Source organism: Zingiber officinale, chromosome 7B (assembly GCF_018446385.1).
Source record: "Zingiber officinale cultivar Zhangliang chromosome 7B, Zo_v1.1, whole genome shotgun sequence".
NCBI classification, from domain to species: domain Eukaryota; kingdom Viridiplantae; phylum Streptophyta; class Magnoliopsida; order Zingiberales; family Zingiberaceae; genus Zingiber; species Zingiber officinale.
Window position 1 is genome coordinate 11,793,547 of NC_055999.1, and position 23,836 is coordinate 11,817,382.

The 23,836-nt window shown below is 41.2% G+C and overlaps 1 protein-coding gene across 1 annotated transcript; it reads left to right on the forward strand.

Moving 5' to 3' along the window:
- The first annotated feature begins 8,621 nt into the window (after positions 1–8,621).
- On the forward strand, positions 8,622–10,318 carry LOC122005311 (U-box domain-containing protein 26-like). The gene has a single exon (XM_042560309.1). The coding sequence runs from the start codon at positions 9,057–9,059 to the stop codon at positions 10,275–10,277; it is 1,221 nt and encodes a 406-aa protein (XP_042416243.1). The 5' UTR covers positions 8,622–9,056; the 3' UTR covers positions 10,278–10,318.
- Positions 10,319–23,836: the final 13,518 nt, after the last annotated feature.

Genomic DNA, 23,836 nt, shown 5'->3' on the forward strand with positions numbered 1-23,836 from the left:
AGATGGAGTGAGCGAAGGTTCATTAACGGAAGGGGAAATGAGGGAAATAAAGGGAAAGAGAAGGGAAGTAAAGTATTTATATTCTCCTTATCTGGAAGGAAAGGAAGGTTCATTAACGTAACATGTGTTACCGTGTTTGGGAGGAAAGTGAGGGTAATGAAAGTTAAATTTATAAAGTTACAAAATTATCCTCACTTTTATTAAAGATTTACATATTCAAAAACTCAGTGCATCTTGTATACATTTATTAGTTAAGACTTACGCATTCATGCAATTGTAGCTCATTTGTTAAAGTCAACGTCGACATCGAAGTTAGCATCAATGTCGAAGTCGGTGTCGGTGTCAAAGTTGGCGTCGGTGTCAAAGTAGGTGTCGGTGTCAAAATTGGTGTCGACATCGACAAAGTGCAAGCGTTAGTTGGTGCGAGTTAGACGATGCGAGTCGTCACCACCGAAAGCCGAAATCAGCGTTGCAAGCCATTTTCAAATTCAAACTTCTCAATTCCAGCACGACATTTCAAAGTTGCATTCATCAACAGCTGGCAAAACAATTTGAATTCGAATTTTGAATGGGCACGAAACTTGCAAAGTCAAACTCATTTGCAGCAACTGACACGTGGTACTTGAGCATTTTGAATTCAAACTCGAGCTTGGGAAGACACATTGTTGTTGCTTTCAAATTTGAATTAATCTTCGACTCCAGTACTGACATGGCAACCAAATCTTGAATCCAAATTCGAACAGAGTTGACACAGCAACCCAACACTTGACTTCAGTTGACCACGGTATTGTAGTTCGGTTTCAGCATTCTTTCAGATGTTTCTGCCTTTGTTCTCAGAATTCATTCACCACTACTTAGAGACTTGGCTTGACATGGAGGCATGCAATATCGGCTGATGTTCTGGGAGTCGAGGACCAAGGTGACAAGCAGCGATAAGGTGAACAGTGAGGAGTGCCCTTCGTTACAAATCAGCTGGTGGTAGCGAGGATTGTGCCGACGATCGCAAGTGACTGTCTCTTGGCATACATCACGGAGAGCACCTGCCAACCAGTTCACCGGAGGTCCCGTTGTGGTTGCGGAGAACAGGCGTGAAGGGCAATGGTTTGGTGCTGTCATGGTGCTCATTGGCTGGCAGGAGGGCATGTTTTGACAAGGTACTGTCGACAACAGATTCTTCCGGTGACCAGCAGATTCTTGAAGCTTCCAATGACATTAGTGCGGATGGGGCTGAGGGCACATTGGATTCGGTGACACGGTGTTGTCATTTGAGGAGTTGCTGGGTTAATTTTGTGTCTCGGGCGTGGAGGTTGGCTGACATCAGCTTGCGGAGATGGAGAGTCATGGAGGACACAGTGGAGGCTATGTTGATACAGTCAGTAGTGAGAGTATTGTTTATTTGTATGGTTGTCTGGTTGGGCTTGTGCCCGAGATCTTGTATACATGTGATGATGGTTGATGTCTGCGTACGCCAACCTACTATTGTGATACTAATGCCTAGCCTTGTGCGGCATTGTATCTCTAGGCGACTTTATGGATTTCTTGTTCCGATCTGGCATTGGTCCGGATATGACGAACGAGGACCTATGCCCCATAGGTTGCTGTACATTTCTTTCGCTCCATATATGATAATTTACCTTTCATCCAAAAAAAAGAGTTAGACGATACGAGTATTTTTTGTTATGATGTGAAGAATACCTAAAACAATGATTTTTATAATTAATATAATAAAATAGGGATAAAATTAGAACATAATTTTTTAAAATTTCCCTTACCCTTCCTTACACCCCAACTCAGGGTGTAAAAAAATTCTTTCGTTTAATGGGTAAGGAAGGTTAAAGCTTACCCTTCCTTATCTTTCCTTTCGTACCCCACTTCCTCCCAAACAGGGTTTTAAGTTTCCTTTCCCCTTTTTTACGCTTTCCTCCCCTTCCCTCGCCTTCTCCTAAATAGTGCGTAAGTTAAGGATGTTGACCTATGAGTTAATAACTCATAAGAAGAGGTATAATCATACTATGAAGTAACATTTAATGCATATGTCGAGCATGATTGTCTCTCTAAAAAATAAGGCGGAGTCTATGTTAAATGAGCTTCAAGTATTATGAGTAATCTAATCCTTGTCCAACTCCTGGAAGACTATTAAGACCTATCTCACACATACTAAAAATATTTGTACTTTCATGGATATGAGTAGGCATTGTGAGCTCAAGGAGGAGCGTCAAGAGGTGACAAGGTCTACTTCAGGTTATGCTCACTTTATGGAGTCGAGTAAGGGCACCCAGGGTACAAAGCGCAAGTGGCATAAGCATGAGAAGAAGACCAAAAGTCGTGGCAAGAAGAAGCTAATTTGTAAAGACTGATAAAAAAGGACAGGGGCAAAAAGGCAAGAAGAAGGAGCTTGTAAAGAGTAACATTTGATGCTACATATATGGTGAACCAAGATGTTTCACATGTGAGTATAGCCAATGAAAGGTATATTCTTCTGCTTTACATAGTATGAGTTATGTGTTATATAATGTGATATTCACTAACTCATCTCCTTTATGAAAAAAAGGTAAATCCATCACTTTAGCAACCCCTTTGTGTCGGCCTCACGGATAACTCATCTCCTTTATGGATTGTAGACTGAGGAGCAACAAACCATGTAGCTAGTGATAGGAGTGTATATGTAGAATTCCCCCGTTTAAGCCCACATGTGAGAAGGTGGAAAATGGAGCATTTGTGAAGGTGAGAGGGATGACACTTGTAAGATGTTGTTGCAAAATAATCAAGTCTTGTATCTCCATGATGTGCTATATGTTTCAGAAATAAAGTGGAATATAGTTTCTATCCATAATCTAGACCAGTTAGGATGTTATGTTGTAATTGGAAACTCTAAGGTTTCTATCTCGTATGATAGTACTTTAATATGTTATGATTTAGTCCACGAGGGACTATATGCACTGAACTTGATTTTTTTTTCATAGTTTTATCCTACATCTACCATTACCTTTACATCTGATAGTGTAGTAAATGATGTTAATATTTGACATAGTAGACTTGGTCATATAGGGAAAGAGATGATGGATCGGTTAACAATATGTGGCGTGTTAGGCCAGCTAACCAAGGTTGAGTTGCCCTTATGTGATTTTGTCTAAAAGACAAAACTATAAGAAAATCATTTGGAAAAGCAATGAGGGCTCAGACTTCATTGTAGTTAGTTCATTCTGATATTTACGGACCCATGAATGTGAGAGCTCGAAACGGAGCAACATATTTTATTACATTTATAAACAATTTCACATATTTTGGTTATGTCTACCTGATCTTACATAAGTCTGAGGCACTAGAGTGCTTCAAAAGGTTTATTAGCGAGGTAGAAAATTAGCTAGATATGAGAGTGAAAACTCTCAGAAGCGATCAGGGCGTGAGTATCTGTCTAAGCAATTTAAAGAGCTCTATTTCAAAAAAGGTATTACATGACAGCTGACAATTCTTGTTGCTCCTCAACAGAACGGAGTCGCTTAGAGAAGGAATAAGACTCTATTGGAGTTGGTGAGGTCCATGATGGGTAGGCCAATTTACCAATATCTTATTGGGAGGATGCGTTATTGACTGCAGTCTATGTCCTTAATCGTGTTCCAACAAAGTATGTGGTTGGCATCTCATATTAACTTTGGACAGGGAGGCAATTTGTCCTTAGCCATCTTAGCTCATGAGGCTGTGCTACGTATGTTAGAGATTCCTCACACGAGTACGATAAGCTAGGCCCATGGAGAAAGAAGTGTATTTTCATCAGATACTCTGAACACTCCAAAAGGTGTGTGTTCTTAGGAGAATATATGGATGACATAATAACTGAGATTGAATCTTGTGATATCATGCTTCTCAAGAATGATTTTCATAAGAGAGGAGAAATCGATCAAGGTTACACCTTCTATGAGATAGATGAGTCTAGTAGTACAATCGAGCCTAGTAGTGAGATTCAATACCTTGTTATGGATCTTGGTCCTAGTGGGAGTGGTCCATCTAAAGGCGGGGAGGCTCTCTCTCCTAATAGGAGTGGTCTGGGAAATATACCTCATCATTATTTCTCAATTGAAAATGAGATTCTCATTGTGACTCCAGAGGACGATGATGAACCGAGACTATTGAGGGTTATGAAAAAGATCATTGGTTAATGGCTATGTAGGAAGAAATGAAATCAATGAAAGTCAATGAGGTCTGGAAATTAGTTGACTTACCTGAGGGTTGAAAGGTCATTGGGAACAAGTGGGTTCTCAAAATCAAAAGAAAGGATGATGGATCAATCGAGAGATATAAAGCTCATCTTATAGCCAAGAGTTACGCACAAACAAAAGGGCATTGACTACAATAAAACTTTCTGTCCAATAGTTAAGTTTACATCGATTTGTTTACTTTTAGCGATTGTTGCAAGTTTAAATTTAGAGTTACACCAGATGAACGTTAAGATTGCTTTCCTTAATGGAAGTTTGAATGAGGAGATATACATGGAACAACCCTTTGAGTTCATTTTAATAGGTCAGGAAGATAAGGTTTGTCGACTTCAAAAGTTAATATGTGGCCTAAAATAATCATCCAGGTGGTGGTACCTAAGATTTCATGAAGAGATAATATCTTATGATTTTACAATGATCAAGGAGGATCATTGTGTCTATTTAAAAAGGTTAGATGACTCCTTTGTGATTCTGTCATTATATATGGACGACATAATGTTGGTTGCGAACAACATTGAGTATCTTATAACCATTAAAACATGGTTGTCATCTAGTTTTGATATAAAAGACATGGGTGAAGCTGAGTTCATCCTTGGAGTAAAGATCTAGAGGGATCGCTCGAGAAGAGTGTTCGCTTTTTCATAAGAGACATACATTAAGAAAATTCTTGAGCGCTTTGGAATGAGTGATAGTAATCTCATTGATACTCCAATTACTAAAGATAAAGATCTGAGCTTGGAAATGTGTCCTAAAACTCAGGTAGAAATAAGGGAAATGAGTAAAGTATCTTATTCTAGCGTAGTAGAAAGTTTAATGTACGCAATGTTGTGTATACGACTAAATATATGTTATGCAGTTGGTATGGTATGTAAATATCAAGCAAATCCTAGAAGGGGTCACTGGAGAGCAATGAAAAAGATTTTTCGATATCTCAAAGTAACTACAAACTTCTCTCTGTGTTATAGAGGAGGTGATTTGAGACTTATGGGATATTCAGATGTTGATTGAGGAGGTGATCTAGATAACTGCAAATCAACATCAAATTTTACTTTTTTGCTCAATTGCGGAGCCATTTGCTGGACTAGTAAGAAGCAAACCTGTGTTGCTCTATTTACGATGGAAACTGAGTTCGTGACTTGTTCATTAGCAGTTCAAGAGAGTGCATGGCTCCGAAGACTATTAGATGACTTAGAGATTGTAACGGATAGTGGGATGCCAATAATGATTTATTGTGATAATCATGCAACTATCGCTTACACTCGAGACTCTAAGTTTTATAGTAGAATTGAACACATAGATACCAGATATCATTATGTGAGAGACATCATTGAGAAGAATGAAGTGACTATCAAGTACATTTCAACACACAATATGGTTGCTGACCCCTTTACCAAACCTATTAGTAGAGACTCTTTTATGGGACATAGAGAGTCATTAGGTTTGTGTACTTTATGACATGTCTTAGTTTGCATTGACTTAACTATAGTAATGCTTAATGATATATATAACTTCTTGTGTATTGATTGGTCACACTTATATATATATAATGTCTTTGTAATGCACTTATCATATATATGCTCTGTAATATAATAGATATGTCAGGCGGGCAAGATCAACTCTATCACACGAGTGACCACCTCCAGAGTGGAGATAAGATAGTTTCTAGCTGTCAGAGGTTTTGAGAGTAGCTCTACTAGAACTTAAGTCGCCTTGATATGTGTTCAGGATGAGGTCAAGTGCGACATGACCGACATGGGTGTAGTCACATTCATATTGCCTGTAAGAAGATAAGTTTGAGATCTCAGATATCACCTACGAATTGCGATGTCTTTCAGGTACTCTCTCAGAGATCTCTAGGTAGAGTCTTATGTGTAGACTGAGTATTATACTTACACGATGTTAGAAAAAATTGATATATGCCCTTCTAAGAGAGTTAGAAAAAATCGATATATGCCCTTCTAAGAGATGAGGGATTAACATTGTGGCACGTGTTTCATACCACATGTGATATGATGACTAAGATAGTGGGAGCCATATTATAAGAGACAATAACTTTATATCCTCGAGTTTCACTGTGTGAGATCCGAAATCCTCTATGTGGGATTTCTTGTACCCTTATTACTTTCAGCTATTTCTTGATGTCATAATTTAGTGTTTGCTATTTTAGTCTGTTTTCTAATTACCCGAAGATAAATTGAGATCTGAGGGGCATGTTTAGGAAAGCAACTGAATTGAGATTAATAGATTTGAGTTTAGAAAAAAAAACCAATTAACAATACATCATATATAATATTTACAGACTAATCTTTTATGTTTATCTATGTAGAGATTAAAACATATTAGTGAATATCAAATCAAGCGTCATCAGGGGATTACTTTCAATGAGGAAAGTAGCTCGATGGATGTACAACGAGATTTTGTATCTTATGATACAATGATGACTACTCAATCATCCTAACAGATGCATTGAATAGTTTTGTATGCAGGTGTACTCGCAAGTCGCACGACGTTCAACTTTGTATGGAAGCCTAGTATGGTGATATGATCGGTCACATGAGTTGTGATTTAGTGATAAAAATTAAATGCCCTTGTGTGTAAGTGGGAGAAGTTAGTAACTTATGCCCACTATGGGGTATTAATACATTTAAGTAACTTATGTCCATTATATAGCATTTATATGAAGGTTAGTAACCCCCTAATGTTAGTAACCCCCATTTATCCTATAAATTCATACTTCTTGTGTGAAGTATGTAAGTGAGAAAAGAAAGAAAAGGAAAGAGAGTCTAAGAAAGAAGAGAGTTGTAATATCTATCTTGTCGAAAAGAACAAAAGAAGGCTAACATCAGTATCACCAGGTTAAGTATTGAAACATTGTGACATAACGTTGATAGTTCAAGATATGTGACTATCATCTCAACTTTGAGTAGTTTTTGATTAGGGTTCACAACAATTCTGAAGGTTTGCAGTGCCAGAATTAGTACATCATCAACCAAGGTACAAATTTACTTTCTGTAAAGTAGAAGTAAATTTATGTGTTTTACTTTTATCAATATCCAGCACTGTTCCTGATCTAGACATTATTGACAATTTATTTTATTGATTCTGTACGTAGGTTGATATCTATTTATTGTCAAGAACAACCTCATGGATACTGTTCTGGTATGGTGACATGAATCAATGGGAGGTGACTATAAAGGGAGAGCTATTGGATGAGAAAACACCGTGGATACGTATAAGACTCAATGTTGGACTCGACTTTGAGGGGCTAGGAAAAAGTAAAAGTTATGGAGTAGTAGAAGAGTTTAGATGACTACATGTTCCTATCTAAGACTGCAACTTTATATAGGGTTACGGATAATGTAATCATTACATTACCTCCGTGTTTGTCCATGTCTTCTGAGAAAAATGACTATGTTGTTCATATTTTCTTAGAGTAACCACTATGTTGCTCACATTCTTCTGGAAAAGTGGTCTAGTAAGTCATGTAAAATATGGGTCCCAACCAAGGATGACTAAACCAAAGGACTTTGATGATCAAGCCAATGCAATTTGATAAATTGAGTCGGTATAGTCATATTAGCCAAGTCGAAAGGGATTGGTGGATCGCATAGGAGGAGTTGGATGATCGAGTCGGAGGAGTTGGTTGGCCGAGTCCAGAGGAGTTGAGTTGAATGAATTGGAGGAGTTGGATTGAACGAATTGGAGGAGTCGGGTTGGCCGATTCGAAGGAGTCGGATTGGCCGAGTATATATATCCTGTAAAATACTGATCTAGAAGACGGCGTAGTAGGCAGGATTCCACTAAACATGCTGAAGTCAATGTCGGCTAATAAATCCCTTTCTCAAGTGGCAAACTTTCAAAGTGAGTTACTTCATGCACTGGCCTTCCTTTGGCTAAATTTCCATTAGGCACACCGAAAGTTAGAAATTTCTCCACGGGTGTCATAATTTTGTCTTTTTGTTCCTGCCATATATTTCTCAACGAACATTGCTAGAAAAAGCTTCGATTGGAGGAAATCGAAAAAAAACAGTGTAAAAGTTCTCAGTGCGTATGAACCTTTATTGTTACGTGGACAAAAGAATTTATCTTATCGAGCTCGCTTAGATAAGAGAATTTATTAGTTTATCTTTTCGTGATGAATTCTACTTGTCTTTTTGGCTGATTGAACCAGTTGGCAATGCCTTATTAAAGTAGTCAAAATTTGTGAGTTTGACTTTTGACCAGGAAATTGGGGAAGTTGAAGCCCACTCATCTTGTCATTCGTCAGTGCGATCATTATGGATACCCTCTCCTTCCTTTTAATTGCAATATTCCCCACTCAATCTCCACCTTTCTGCTTAGCTTGCTGTCTTTCAATGATTTCTTAGGGTGCCTAATTGATTGAAGGATGACATTTTTACTCTAATAGGATAAGGGTCAATTTTTAATCATCTTTTTGTATCAGGGGACGGACTGCGAGGGATGATAGAGAGGAGTATAATCATCTTTTTGTATGTCTTTCAATGACCTCCCCACCACAAGCACAGTGCACAGTGCACAGTGCACAGTGCACAGTGGACAGAAACAGTAGTCTGGTGCCCATCTTTTCATGGAAGTTTCAATTTCAGTCTCTATAGTTCCCAGTGACCAAAACATTATGATCTTATCCTCTTCAACCTTTCACTACTAATCTCCTCTGTTCATTCTCCTATTCTGAGCTGAATTCTGCCATGCATCAGTCACAAACTTGTTAGCTGCTCTGAGCTTATGCTCCTCGATCGAGGTCCTCCCTGTCGAACTCCCCTGTGATCAGACCTTTGTAGGTTTGTAAGCCTTGCGTGTGTTCGCAGGGAGGCGAATGAAATGAGCATTCCTCATTTGTTCAGATGCCCAATAAGCCTTGAAATCTTCACGGATCCAGTCACTCTGAGCACCGGCCAGACCTACGATAGGCCGAGCATCGAGAAGTGGCTCGCCGACGGCAACCTGACGTGCCCCGTCACAATGCAGAGGCTCACCGATACCACATTGATCCCCAACCATGCCCTCTGCCATCTTATCGACCAGTGGCTCCTCGCTGACGCCGGAGACAGCTGCCACCACCCTGTGCAGTTTCCCGATGCCGCCGATTTCTCACTGGTCGCGCTCCGAAGGGAACTCCTCTCGCCGACCACGTTGCCGTCAGAGAAGCTGGAGATGGCCAGGAAAGTCCACGTTCTGTCCGTGGAGTCTGACGTCGGCCGGGCATGCTTGGTTCAACTTGGCTTCTTTCCTTTGCTGCTTCAGCTTCTGTTCCAACTTACCCCGGGAGGAACCCTCCTCGACGCCGAGTTCGCCGGAGCGTTGCTCGGCTGCGTTCTGAGCTTGTCGGTCTCCGCTCCTTTGTATCCGCTCAACATGCTGAAGGAGGAAGAATCGACTTTGTCTTCGCTGGTGCACCTCTTTGACCGAGGCAATGCCGAGATCAAGATCAGCTTATGTCATCTCCTCGAAGTCATAGCTACTTCTTCTGCCACCCACGAGCTCTGCTCAATCGTCGTCGACCGGTCGCCGCGGATCTTGCAGATTCTAGTTTCTATGCTCGGCGACAAGTTGAGTACTTTCAAAGCGTCGCAGGCGGCCGTTCGCGCCACGGCGGCTCTGTGCTCGTCTTCGGAGAGCAACCGGCGCCGTGCGATCGGGGAAGGCGCGGTGGACGGCCTCATCGCGCACCTGCTGTCGAATTGCTGCGCGCGGCGCAACGCCGCGCCGGCGTTGGCCGCGCTGGCCGCGCTGGAGCTCCTGCTGGGACTCGAGGCGGGGAAGAAAGCGCTGCTGGAGAATCCAAGCGGCGTGAGGGCCCTCGTAAAGATGGTGTTCAGGGTGTCGACGGGGCACGAAGGGAGCGAGCACGCGCTGGGTTCGCTGCTAGCCATTTGCGGCGAGTCGGAGAGGGCGAGGGCGGCGGCGACGTCCGCCGGCGCGGTGACGCAGTTGCTACTGCTGCTGCAGAGCCAGTGCGGCGCGGCATCGAAGGCCAAATCCAGGACTCTGCTCAAGATGCTGAGAGCTTCTTGGAATGGCGAAACAAGGGGACTGCTGTGATTCTTCATGAGATAGTTGTAAATGGAGTGTGTTTTTGCATCCATCTTCTATCAGAAAGAAATAACCATTTACAAAAAAAAAAACAAAAAACAAAGATCAAACTTGAACAGTTTACTTTCGATTCTTGAGGTTTATATTTCATGGTCTAAAAGATCGTGCTGAAAGATTTATCTGAAAACTTAGATCATCACTGACAGCCTTTTCTTCGTGAGCGTGCTGGTCGACTTTTGCGAGAAAACTTTATTTTATGAATTCTCACTGTGTCACATGCGATTGAACTATTGGTGAAATTGAAATCCCACGTCTAAAGTTATCATAGTTTTTGAATTTACTTTAATGATTAAAATGTGGGACCGGATTATTATCTACTTTAGAATTAGTCTGATGGCAAAATTTGAATAGTGGGTATTAAGGGAAAAAAGTTAATTAGTCATACGATGAAAATGTAGTGTGGGTAATTAATGACTACCAACAAGTACGGGTTGTATTATATACCGCAATGTTTGAGGAGTTGTGCCAACGTGAGTAGGTGAAATTAGTGCACTATTTTAATGTAGCTAGCTGTTCAGCACAAATTCAGGGGTGTTTAAGTGATTCTTTTGACAGAAACATACGTCTTCTCAGGTAAAAACAAACCTTTAGAAATAATAGAAGACAGAAGTTCTTGATTTGATATATCTTAGATTAAACTATATTTTGTATTCCAAAGTCACATAAATACGTATGATGTGGTGATTGAGATGACCCTGAGTCATATTAAAGTCTAGAAGATTGATTCATATGATGGTCAAAATTAAGGAAGAGTTAATCCTTAAAATTAGTACAATTAATTTTCACGGTCAAGAGATTATTTGACTGGACCAGTGGATAGGTAATCGGACAGTAAGCCTCTCAATATGAACGAATAGTTCAAGAAAAGTCAACAGTCTCCAAGGCCAAGATTTCTTTAAGATAGCATAATTGAATAGCTCGGTCGAGCAATTCAGTCGATTGAGTCTACAGTTCGATTAGACAAAATGAACGTCTAGTCCGATTGAACTCTTTTGTTAAACCCGATAAGTTAAGTCAGGAATGAATCCCCGACAATATTCTATATGCTCGATCGTCCAAGCGACTGTTGATCGAATCATGGAAAAAGCTCTGCCAGTTTGCCAAGTAAGCGAGTTGTGAGTTTTCTAGCCCAACAACCTCATATTCCTTTTTGATGTTTTGTGCCACGAATAACAACGAATATTCTATATGCGAGATGTACATCAGAAGCTTCCTCTTTGCCAAACACAGAGGTTGTGGGTCAATTATGGGAAATGTGTCAGAGCATCTTTATGGTTTATTTTTTTCTCGAAACGTTTTGACATTTGTGTATATGCTTTGAGATTTGTGTACAAATAGAAAATAACACTATAAAAAGGAGTCTCCATCTACAAGCGCAGGTACACTCACATTACGTGAGACTACACAATTTCCATTGTTCATACTATTGTTCAACACCTTCTACATATCACTGACTTGAACATGGGAGAGCCTATACAAAGGACCCCTTCCTTGACTCGGTTACTAACACTCCTCTTGATACATAGGAGTGCTTCAAAGTTATCTTTGGAGAGCAAGGTGTCTTCGTTTTGTCAACATCTGAGCCATATATTCAGCATTCCATCTCCATCGATTTTAGATAGAATTATATTTGGCACCGTCTGTGGAAACTTTACTTACATCTGAAACGTGAGGATGGATGAGATTGGACGACTCACCACTATAACACTATCGCAGGAAAATTTACAATTGTTGATAGCTGCCCGCGTGGCTAGAATGGTACAACGACAGCAAGTAGCGACCAAGTGTCATCTTTCGAACAAGCCCGATGTGTTTGCGACCGACCATCAGGCCAAGTGAGGTACTCAAATGGAAGCCCGATCGAGTTCCAGCCGATCCAGCCTCCTCCGGCTGCCTTCCCGCAAGTACCAGTGCATTCGACCAACCTCCCAGTCATGCCCCTTTCACCGATAGCATATCATCAGGCGTTGTTCCATATACTCTTTGATAATATGGGCCTAGCGGAGTGGCCTCGAGGATCGTCCTCTGAAAACGCACTCACTCAGGACCACCATAAAGTAAAAGCCCCAATGACCAATAGCTCCCCCGAGTGGGAGAGCATGTTGTTCTTCAAAGAAATTTTGGAAGATAAACTGCTGGCTCATTTTCAACCTCTCTCGATCGGAGAATACGGAGGGGCGATCGACCTAGAGGACTATTTACTCAAATTTGAAAACACAACTATCCTCCATCAATTTATGGATGGGGTCAAGTACCGAGTGTTCCTCATGACTCTATCCGGCTCGGTGCAAAGGTAGTTCAACCGACTCCCAACCGAGTCTATATGTTCTTTCAAAGACTTTCACAAAGCTTTTCTACATCACTTTGCCAAAATCGTCATTATCATAAAATGACATTAAACCTTTTTTCTCTCAAACAAGTGCCTAAGGAGTCGCTGAGGGTTTATATCACAAAATTTAATCAAGTGGTCATAGATGTCCCCTTGGCCATCCGGGTGATTTTAGTGAGTGTTTTTTCTCAAGGGCTCACAGATGATGAGTTCTTTCGATTCCTCGTTAAGAAACCTACGAGGGACTTCGATCATCTACTTGGATGAGCCACCAAATACATCAACGTCGAATAAGCTCAATCTGTGTGGAAGAAGGAGGTGGCTCCTTCTGCTCCCACCATCGCTCTCAAGCGTCTAGTGCCTCCCCCTACTTTGCCACCTAAGGGGCCTCGACTAGGCCACCAGGCACAACACTGAGAGCCAAGGCCACAAGCGATTCAACATGTAGAAGCTGAGTGGACACACTTCCCTAAGCTTCGACAATGAGCTCCTATGTTTTGTACCTACCACCACTCAGGAACCCATAATATAGAAGATTGCTATAATTTTAATCAAGAGCAACGCCAACCGACTAATCAAGGGTTTCGCTAATGATCCCCTTCTCCAAACTATCAGTGTCATTGTCGACCGAACAGACCCCCAGGATGGAGCCTTGCAAGGGCTAATTGGAGCCAACAAATGTTCCAACAAAAAAATAATCGAGCGCCGGCTCAAGCATTTGTAGAACAGCTACTCTGACTCACCCAAGAGGAAGAAAATCATAGTAATGCCACTCGGGGTGACATTGTATGATAGCGGGTGGCCCAACCGATAGTGATTCCAATCGGGCCAGAAAATCACACGCACGCCGACTAGAGATCCACGTGGTCGGGTGTAGTCAAGAGAAAGCACAAGTACCAGAGATCAGTTTTAGTCCCAATGATTTAGAGGGGGTGGAAATTGTTGGATCGTGTTGGCCGGCTAGAAGGGGGGTTGAATAGCCCTAAAAAAACAAACACAAAATACCCTTCTTGAACTTATAACTTAAACACTTGCATAAAATTGAAAGCAATAAACCAAAAGAAGAGCCTCACAGACTTGACTTGGTTACGACCAAGGAAGTTGTTAATCCAAGGAATGAATCGCACACTAAAAAGATCTCCTTCATTCGGAGAAGCCTCTTACAGTAGTGAAAGCGCAAAAATAGAAGCTAAACTAGAAATAGAAGCTCACAAGTATTGTATTGCTAATTCTTGTTCTGTTGTTAAGCTTTTGGACCAAGACTATATTTATAGCCTTGGTCGGGGCGCCTGGAATGGTTCCAGACATCTGGGAGGGGATAAAACTTTATGCCCAACGCGACGGTCAACGTCCACGTCGATATTGATAAACTTGAGGTTCCGAGCGCCCGGACCCTTAAAGTTAACCTCATTGACTTTTTCGATCTGTGCCCTCTGCTCCGGTTCAACTCGCCTCGGTCCGGGTCTTTCGCTCTCGCTCCGCTCGCTTGGGTGATCTCGGACGTCGGGAATAAGGCTCATCTGAACCCAACTTCTGTCCTTCTCGATCAACCTTCCGCTCCGGCTTCTCATCCCTCGGAAATGCCGCGCGCCTCCTTCTCGTCCGCCCGCATACTCTTCCGCAGCACCTCGTCCCTCGGACGCACCGAGCCTGTCGGCTCTCTCCCGTGTCGTCCTTCTTGCTAGCCGCGTCTTTTCCTCGACTCCCTGTGCTCCTAAGCTCCTGCACACTTAGACACAAGATTAAAACATCACAGGGCCTAACTTAACTTGTTGATCACATCAAAATAACCTTATGGTTTCAATAGAAATATCCCATGATAATACATTAATTATTAAAGTTGTTATCGTCAATTACAATATTCATCGTACTTTTATTGACATAAGCATCTCGGTCAACATTAATTCCAAGAAGACGTTCGAGCAACTACAGATGGATAAGAGTGAGCTCCAGCCAATGATAACTCTTCTCTATGGGTTCACGGGAAACGAAGTACAATCAATCAGATAAGTTTAGCTGGTTATCTCTCTTAGGGAGGAGTCACTCATGAGGACCCATCGCTCAAACTTCATTGTGGTGGATGCACCTTCGGCTTATAACATAATATTGGGTCAACTGACACTGAATGAATTTCGAGCAGTCATTTTCACATTCTGCTAGAAGATTAAATTTCCGATTAATGACTCTGTTGGTGAGGGTAAAGGAGATCAGTTGGTAGCACAAAAGTGCTATGTGAAAGTAATAAAGATCGAAGCTCACGTGGCTTGAAAAACTCAGCGGGTAGAAGTTAACGTTATTCAAGAAGTTGTTGGTGCGGGAAGCACCAGACGATCGAACCTGTTTTTTGATTATGTCAAGGGGTCCAAAGTTAAGTTGTCTTGTGATCTAACAAGATTGATTGAGCTTGCAGAAAAAGTCCTAAGTGTTCTTAGGTAAAAGTCCTAGTGGATTCTATACAGGTGGAAAACCCTAGGAGGTGGTAACCCTAGATGATGAAAAGTCCTAGCTGCGGTTAGGCAAGTGGAAAACCCTAGGGGGGGGGGTTAACCCTAGGTCCTAGGGGGAGATAACCCTAGGCGGAAAATTTTGACGGTTCGAGCACTTCGGGCAAAATCCTAGAGTCAGGGACTCCAGGCTGAAATCCTGGTGGTCGCGGACCATGTGAAAGTCTAGATGGGTCATGGAGCATACGTCTAGCATGAAGATCGGAAGCCTCGGGCACTGAGCAAAAGTCCAGTAGGTCTGGAGGATCGGTCTGGCAACAAGTAACTTCTCCTGAGAGGAGTAGGTGAGGATGCGTTCCCCGAAGAGGGAACAGTAGACGTCGGTTCGACCTAGAGTTTCAACGAAGCTCTAGGTCATAACCGGACAGTCAGAGGTTGTCAAATCTCATATTATATATATTATTTTATACCTGGACTAACTTTATTTTATAGAAAATAAAGGGTTGGAAAAAGCTAGTCCGGGCACCCAGAGTTAGTCCAAGCGCCTGGAACTCAAAAGTTATTTGCAAGTTGATGTGGCGCGCGTCGATTGGCTGAACCACATATTCTAGGCGTCCGGAGGGGTTTCAAGCACTCAGAACAACCTATAAAAGCAGGCTTTGACCAGGAGCTTCACAACAACATTCTGAACAAGTTTTGCTTCTTCGAGCTACTCAGAAAATGCTTCTACGACACCCAAAAGCTCCGACGAATATTCTACTGAAGATTTTCTTATACAAAGTTGTCGACATTCTTTAATTTTCAAATTACTTGTAAAACTATATTTGTACTCTTTTTGACTGATTAGTGATTGTCTATCGAAAGTACTTTCATGTGTGGACCTTGGAGTAGGAGTCGCCATAAACTCCGAATCAAGTAAATTCTTGGTGTTTATGTTATTTATTTTTATTTTCCACTGCGTATTTACTCAAAATGAACGAATTAGCCACAAGCGCTATTCACCCACCTCTTACACTTTATGATCCTACAGAAGCTCCCTTGACTCTAGTTTATAAAGAAAAAGAGGAAGTACAGATTCACCCTGGCCGATTGGAGGCCATCACACATATCGCAGCCGATATGAGCTCCGAGAACAAAGTAGAATTGATTGCCTATTTGACGTACAACAACAATGTCTTCACTTGGACTCTCCAAGAACTCACGGGTATCTCACTGACAGTGATGGAACACACGCTTCAAATCTGCTCGGATGCTCAGCCGGTTAATCAAAGGACAAGAGACTTCGGAGCCGAGCAGAATCAAATTATCCGAGTAGAGGTGGATAAGCTGTTTAAAGCGGGGCATATTCGTGAAGTTTAATTCCTGAGCTGACAGGAAAATGTGATGCTAGTGTAGAATCCTGGTAACAAATGGCGGGTTTACGTAGACTTTAGAGATTTAAACAAGGAGTGCATAAAAGACTATTACTATTTGCCACACATCAATTAGGGGGTCAACTCAACAACTATTCGCGAGGTGGTATGCATGTTGAATGCATATCAAGGCTATTATCAAGTCCCCTGGAAAAATAGGATTAAGAAAAGGTTAGTTTTATCATTACAAAAGGAACATTGTTATAATGCCATGTTGTTCAGATTGAAGAATACGAGAGCAAGATAAAAGTGGCCTATGAACAAAGTGTTTCAAAAGCACATCAACAGAAATGTGAAGGTATATATAGATGATATAATAATTGTTGGTGCAATATCCCTAAGCCAAGATTGACCAGGTTGACTGAGCTTGAGTTGGCTCAAGCGTGAGTCTTAATATTTGAGTTTCGATGTTTGACAATACATGGAGATTACAGATGCAATCGTCTGATTAGGGAGATTGTTGATATAATTCTCTTCTGGTCAAGGACTGACCAGTTAGATGTGAAGAAGAGTCAAGTAGGTCAAAGGATTGACAGATACTTGACTGGGAAAGTCCTAACTGGATGTTAGGCAAGGGAAAGTCCTGGTGAGTGGATCCAGACAGTTGGAAATCCTAGTGAGTGAAGCCAGGTGAAAGACCTAGTGAGTGAAGTTAGGCAGTTGGAAAATCCTGATGAGTGAAGCCAGGTGAAAGACCCAGTGAGTGAAGCTAGGCAGGTGAAAGTCCCGGTGAGTGAAGCCGGGCAGTGGGAAAATCCTAGTGAGTGAAGCTAGGTGAAAGTCCTGGTGAGTGAAGCTAGGCAGATGGAAAGTCCTAGTGAGTGAAGCTAGGCAGATACAAGGACCTGGCAAGTGAAGCCAGGAACATGGAAATCTAGGTGGGTCAAGGTTAACCGGACACTTGGTGTTGGGAAGTTGAAGTAGGTCAAAGGAGTGACCGGATACTTAGCACAAGGAAATCCAGATGGGTCAAGGGTGACTGGACATCTGGTGGAAGGAAGTCCAATTGGGTCATGGAGGATCAGACGCTTGGCACGAAACGGTAAGTCCAAGTGGGTCAAGATTGACCAGATACTTGGCACGAGGAGAAAAGTCCAAGTGGGGTCAAAGGATTGACCAGACACTTAGTGAAGAAGTCCCGGCAGGTCAAGGTTGACCGGATGCTAGGCATGAGGAGTTCCAATAGGTTACGGTTGACCGGATGTTGGAATTGGGGGCCCTTGAGTTTAAGTTAAGCAAGTCAAGGGTGGTCAATCGATTGAACCGAAGCCCAGTCGATCGATTAGGAGAGTGGTGCGATAAACAGTAGCCCAATCGATTGATTGATCGATTGGGAGCTTATATTACATGCACAGAATCATTCCCAATCGATCGGCTGATCGGTTGGGCACTACCAATCGATTGACTGATCGATTGGCAGCTGGAAATCGTGTGTGACGCTATAAAGGCTGAATTGATCGGACGATCAATTCAGACCTTTTCCAGAAGAGCACAGAGGTGCTCTAAATCTATCAACCGATCGATTCAAGCCTACCCAATCGATTAGGTTGTGACCATTGCGAAGGAAGCGTCGAGTTTAAAGTCATCTTCCTCGCAGCGACTCCGCACTTCTTCCTCTCCACTTCTTGCGATCATTTCTCACAGATTTACACCAGTTCTTAAAGTTTCTTGGAGCAAGGTGTTGCTGCACTTCCAAGGTCAAGAGGCGTTCCACACAAGAAGAAGAAGCAAGCTAGGGTTTCCTCATTGTAAATCTTGTAAGATTTGTTACTGTATAAGCTTGTTTTTCTTTCTTCTTGTATTGAGAGGTTGTACAAGGCTTCTCCGACTTCAATAGTTACCGAGAAGGAGTGTTTTCATTAGTGGAGTGTGTGTCGTGTGTGAATCCTTGGATTAGTCACCTCTTCTTGAGGTGGATACCAAGTAAATCTACATGTTAGCATTGTGAGTCTTGTTTCAAGTTCTTTCCGTTGCATATCAACAACACTGAAGCAAGCAAATGGAGTGCGATGAGCTATTCACCCCCCCTCTAGCATCAATTGACCCTAACAAGTGGTATCAGAGCAAGCTCGCTCTTCACCGAAATCACCGTCGGAAAGGGCAACGAGCTAGAGGGAGAAGAAGTTGAAGTAGATTTCAAAAGTCAAAGACTTCATCAAAAGGCTCAACTTCAAATGGAATTCCAAGATGGACTTGGATTCGACACAAGGATGCCTCCACCATTCATATCAATGAGCTTCGATTCTTGAAAATCAAGAATCAAAAACTTCTTCATGATGGAGATAGAGCAATGGTTTGCTCTAATGGAAGGCTTTGAAGCTCCAAAAGATTCAAAGGGCAAAATTTTCAAGAAAAGCAAATGGAGCAAGGAGCAAATTCAAAGGTACGAGGTGAACGACAAGGTAACCAAATTATTGGTTAGTCTATTGCCAAGCACAATCATTTGTAAAATTAGAGAATACAAGGATACAAATGAACTATGGAGCAAATTGGCCAAGTTTCATGAAGAATCCTTCCTGCACCAAACCAAAAGAGCAAAGAGGGAGCATACTCTTTGTTTCATATGCAAGAGGAGGAAGATGAAGAGGCCTCCACTTCTAGGATTGAGGGGGAGCATCATGTACTGACATCGGAACAAGAAGAGACTTCCACTTCCGGATCAAATGAAGAAGAAGAAGATGGTTCCACCTCCACAAATCAAGAAAAATTAACTGGAGGATCATGTGCCACCCCCACACGCAAAGATATAACAATTTCAAGTTTATATAATGAAAATCACATTATTTTCTTTGAGTGTAGGGAAAAAGGACACTATAAGAGCAAGTGTCCAAAATTGGCCAAGAAGAAGGGCCAAGTGGTACCCAAGGGCAAAGAGAAGCCCAAGAGAGTCCGTCCCGTGGAACGCAAGGGCAAGGAGCACATTGTGTGCTTATCTTGCAATCAAAGAGGACATTATAGGAGTCAATGTCCTAAAAGGAAGAAGTCGACCAAAGTCAAAGGAGGAAGCACAAGTCAAGGGAGAGCTTCTAAGGTAAAATCCAAGGTATCATTTATTGAACCTATTCCTTTGACCCATGATAAAAAGCATACTAGAAATAATTTATATCATTTTAATGCTATTTATCATGAAAACTAGGAAGCATGATAGAATTAAAGAAAATCATATAGCATATCATGCTAAGACCACCACACCTAGGGTTAGAAAGGTAGATAACAAATTAGGCAATAATTCTAAGGGTTTTAAATATATGCCTAAGAAAGAGAAAAATCAAGGCTTTAGTGAAAAATCTAAGATTGAGAAGTTATGGAAAAAAATTAAGTCTTGAGGTTAAAACTTGATAAATTGGAGATGACCCTTAGAAAAATCACAAATGAAACACAAGGGTCCAAGAATCAAAACCTAAGTTTAGATAAACAAGAGCTATCCTATGGTAATAGAGGTTTGAGATTCAAACCTAAGGCTAAGAAAGATGTAGCTTCATACCATAGGGTTCCATATAGTTATTGAACCAAACCTATGTCTAGGGGTCAAGCCAAAGATACAAGAGAAGCAATCCCTAGAAGTATTTTTACCAAGACCAATGTGACTAAGACTTCTAAGAAGTCAAAGAAAGTCACCAAGAAGGCCACAAGGGAAACTATCCTTAGAGTTGACCTAGAGAAAGTGACCAAGACTCCTAGTAAGCCTAGAAAGGTCATTAGGAAAGTATCTAGGGAAGTTATCCCTAGTGAGTACCTAGAGCATCCAAGGAGCACCAATATGTTTTGAGTTCCGAAAAGTATATTCTCTATACCCTAGATGAGTTTAGAGAGTGTCAACTCCAAATGGGAAGGGCGGTTAACTCAACCTTGATAAAGTTGACACTTGGAGAGTATTTTCAAGGTTATTGTTAATCTTTGAAAATGAAGTGGATTATTATTTACTCTTTGGAAGAGTAAAAATGTAAAATATGTCAAAATTTGAGGAATTAAACTTAATTTAAATTGGCACACTTGAGAAAAGCATAAGAAATGCCAAGTTGGGGGTTGACATTTTCTTGAGAAAATATGGGCAATCTAGGATTAGATTTTTATTTAGTAAGAATTAAGGATATTTAGATAGATTATCTAGGTATATTTTATTTATACTAATTTGCCATGATTGTTTGCCCATCATATACCATGACATCATATGTTACATTCATGGTTATTATGAAAAACATAACAAAAATATCATATCATGTCATACATACATCATGTAACTATAGTGTATTTTCTTTTGAAAATTATTTCTTTTTGATGTATGTCATAACTCATCATGCATCATTTTAATTTCCTTGTAATTAAGGACAATGACATTTACTAACAAGTGACATCCTAGGTAGATGTTCATAATTCCTAAAATGCCTAGATAGATATGCATGATCCCTAGTTTAGGCCAAAATCAAAAACTACATCTCACAAAGACTATAAGTTGACTTGTATGTGTTTTAGTACACATTAGATATAAGTGAGATGTTAGTGTTGGACCCCGTGGGTGTTTTGATATGATCAACCAAGTTAGGTTAGGTCCTGCTAGTTATCTTATCCCTGTGTCTAAGTGTGCAGGAACTTAGGAGCACAGGAAGTTGAGCAGAAGACGCAGCTAGTGAGAAAGACGGCACGGGAAGGGAGCTGACGGGCTCGGTGCGTCCAAAGGACAAGAGAGCTGCGGAAGAGTACTCCGGTGGACGAGAAGAACGTGCGCGGCGTTCAAGGAACGAGAAGCCGGGATGGAAGCCTGCTCGAGGAAAAGGCCGGGAATTGGGTTCGGGTGAGCCCTATTCCGGTTAGCCGCAATCACCCAAGCTATTGGAGCATCGGAAGCTAAAATAAAGTCAAAAGGAGTTGAAAAGTTAGCTGGAGGCGCCTTCAATGAAGTGCTGAAGGCACCTCCGCTGCCTGCATTATCTGAGGCGCCTCTATAACCTTGAAGGTGCCTCAGACCCAGTCCGAGGTGCCTTCAAGGGTAATGGAGGCACCTCAAACCCAGTAAAAATGAACGTTTGTAATCGGATAAAGTTTTATCCGATCAAACTCCTTGGAGGCACCTTCAACCCTCTTGGAGGCGCCTTCAACACTTGAGATAGAGTTTCCATGAGCTATATAAAGGCCCTTGGAGCTAGGAAATATTCATTCAACTCTGTATTAAGTTCCTAGCAACCTCTGAGCATTCTAAGTGAGTAAAAAAGGTTTCTCCGCCTACAGTGAAGGAGATATTCTAGTAGAGTTGTTCGACTGCCTTGGATTAACAACCCCCTGGGTTGTAACCAAGTTAAAATTTTATCTCCTCTTTATTTCTATTCTTTCATTTTTATTAGTGTTGCATTTTTGAGTTGAAAGTCTTGAGGAGGGTATACTTTCATTTGTAGGCAATTCACCCCCCTCTTGCTAGTCCTGCTGTACCAACAAGTGGTATCAGAGCCAGACCGCCTCAGAAGGACTGACCGTCGACTGAAGCACAAAGATCAAGATGATGGCTAGAACCAGCATCCATTGTTCAAAATTCGACGGAGACTTCGCGACGTGGAAGCGTCGTATGGAGGTATTTTTTAAGACTGAGTTTGATATTCTTCTTGTTATGAAATATGGTTTTGTAGCCCCCAAAAACAAGGAAGAATACAACTGGATGAAGAAAAAACAAGTTGATTTCGTGGCCAACGGAAAGGCGGAATTCCACCTGCTCAGCGTCTTGCCGCCCCAGGAGGTAAGTCAGATCGGAAGCTACGACTCCACTAAAGACCTCTGGGAAAAATTCTTGGAGCTCCACGAAGGCACCTCAGAAGTAAAATTAGCAAGGCACGACATCCTCCGGATTCAGCTGACGAATCTCCGGATGAACAATGGCGAGAAGGTAATGCAACTCCAAGCTAGAATCAAGGAGCTGATAATGCAACTAACAAATCTCGGCGAATCAGTAACGAACCGAGATTCCATCCGGTATGCGCTCAACGCCTTCCCAAGAAATCCAGAGTGGGCGTCTTTAGTAGATGCTTACTACATCTCTAAGGATTTTGAGGTAAGTAGTTTAGAAAGTTTATTTTCTACATTTGAACTTCATGAGTCTCGAATTGCAGAACCTATAGAGAAGTCAAAACTCAATGTTGCCCTACAAGCCGAGATGGATGATCCCGACTCCGAAGCATCCATCGACGAATCTGAAGCGGCACTACTGGTAAGAAAGTTAAATAAATTTGTTAAAACTAATAAATTTAAATCGCAGTCGAGGAGCATCAACGCAACAGAAGGGCGGTCCGATGCTACAACTACAACGAGGAAGTGCACATCAAGGATGATTGCCCCAAGTTGAAGAAAAAGCATAAGGAGAAGCCTCAAAGATCGACGTCCTCTACACGCAAAAGTCAGAAGGCGACATGGGACGATTCTTCATCCTCCGAGTTAGAAGTCGAAGCCTTCTCAGGAGTAGCATTGATGGCCAACCATCTCTTTGAAGATGACTCGGACTCAGAGATGAGCATAGATCAAGGGGGAGAATCAGAAGAGGAAAGCTACGATGAAGGGGGAGTATCACCAAGTGAGGTAAGTAAAGTACGTGATCTCACCCTCACTCAGTCGTTTCAATTTATCAAAGTACTTACGAAAGATCTAGCAAAATTAGAAAAAGGAAATGCTAAATTAAAATTAAAATTAGAAGAATCATGCCCCTTAGAGTTATTTAACAACGTAAAATCAGAAAATGACAATTTGAAAATACAAATTGAAAATTTAAAAATTGCTGCATGTTCAAAAATAAATGTTTTTTAAAAATCAAAACTTAAAATTTATGGAAAGCTAAATTGGTATATAAGAAAACATCAGGGACAACATAGAAAGATTCCCAAGACTTATGTACCGCCCAAATATTTAGCTAACCCTGTAGCAAGGAACCTATACTGGGTTCCAAAATCTTTACTAGGTTAAAATTCTTTAAGTTAAGGCTTTCAAAAGAAATTAAATAGTGAGTTTCTTTATGAGGCTTTGTCTAAGAGTGGTTGCTGCTCCAATAACCAAGAAGGCCTAGTGTCTCGCTACGACCTGGAAGCCAAAATATCGAAATAAAATGTTTAATTAACTTTCTGACAAAAGCATTAAATTAGAATTATATAATGCTTTCAAAAATTTTTTAAAACATTTTATGGAAATTCTTCAAAAAATAATTTTCTAGAAAAATGTTTTTTTTTTTTTTTGCATAAAATCGTGACTTAGAAAATTCTTAGTTTATTTAAGTTAAAATCATTTCTTAACTAAGTTTTTACTTAAAAAAGTATTCTGAAAATAATTTAAATTTTAAAACCTACTTAGCGT

Bases quoted from the DNA above. Each gene is read 5' to 3' on its own strand.
- LOC122005311 (XM_042560309.1), top strand. From the start codon at position 9,057: ATGAGCATTCCTCATTTGTTCAGATGCCCAATAAGCCTTGAAATCTTC.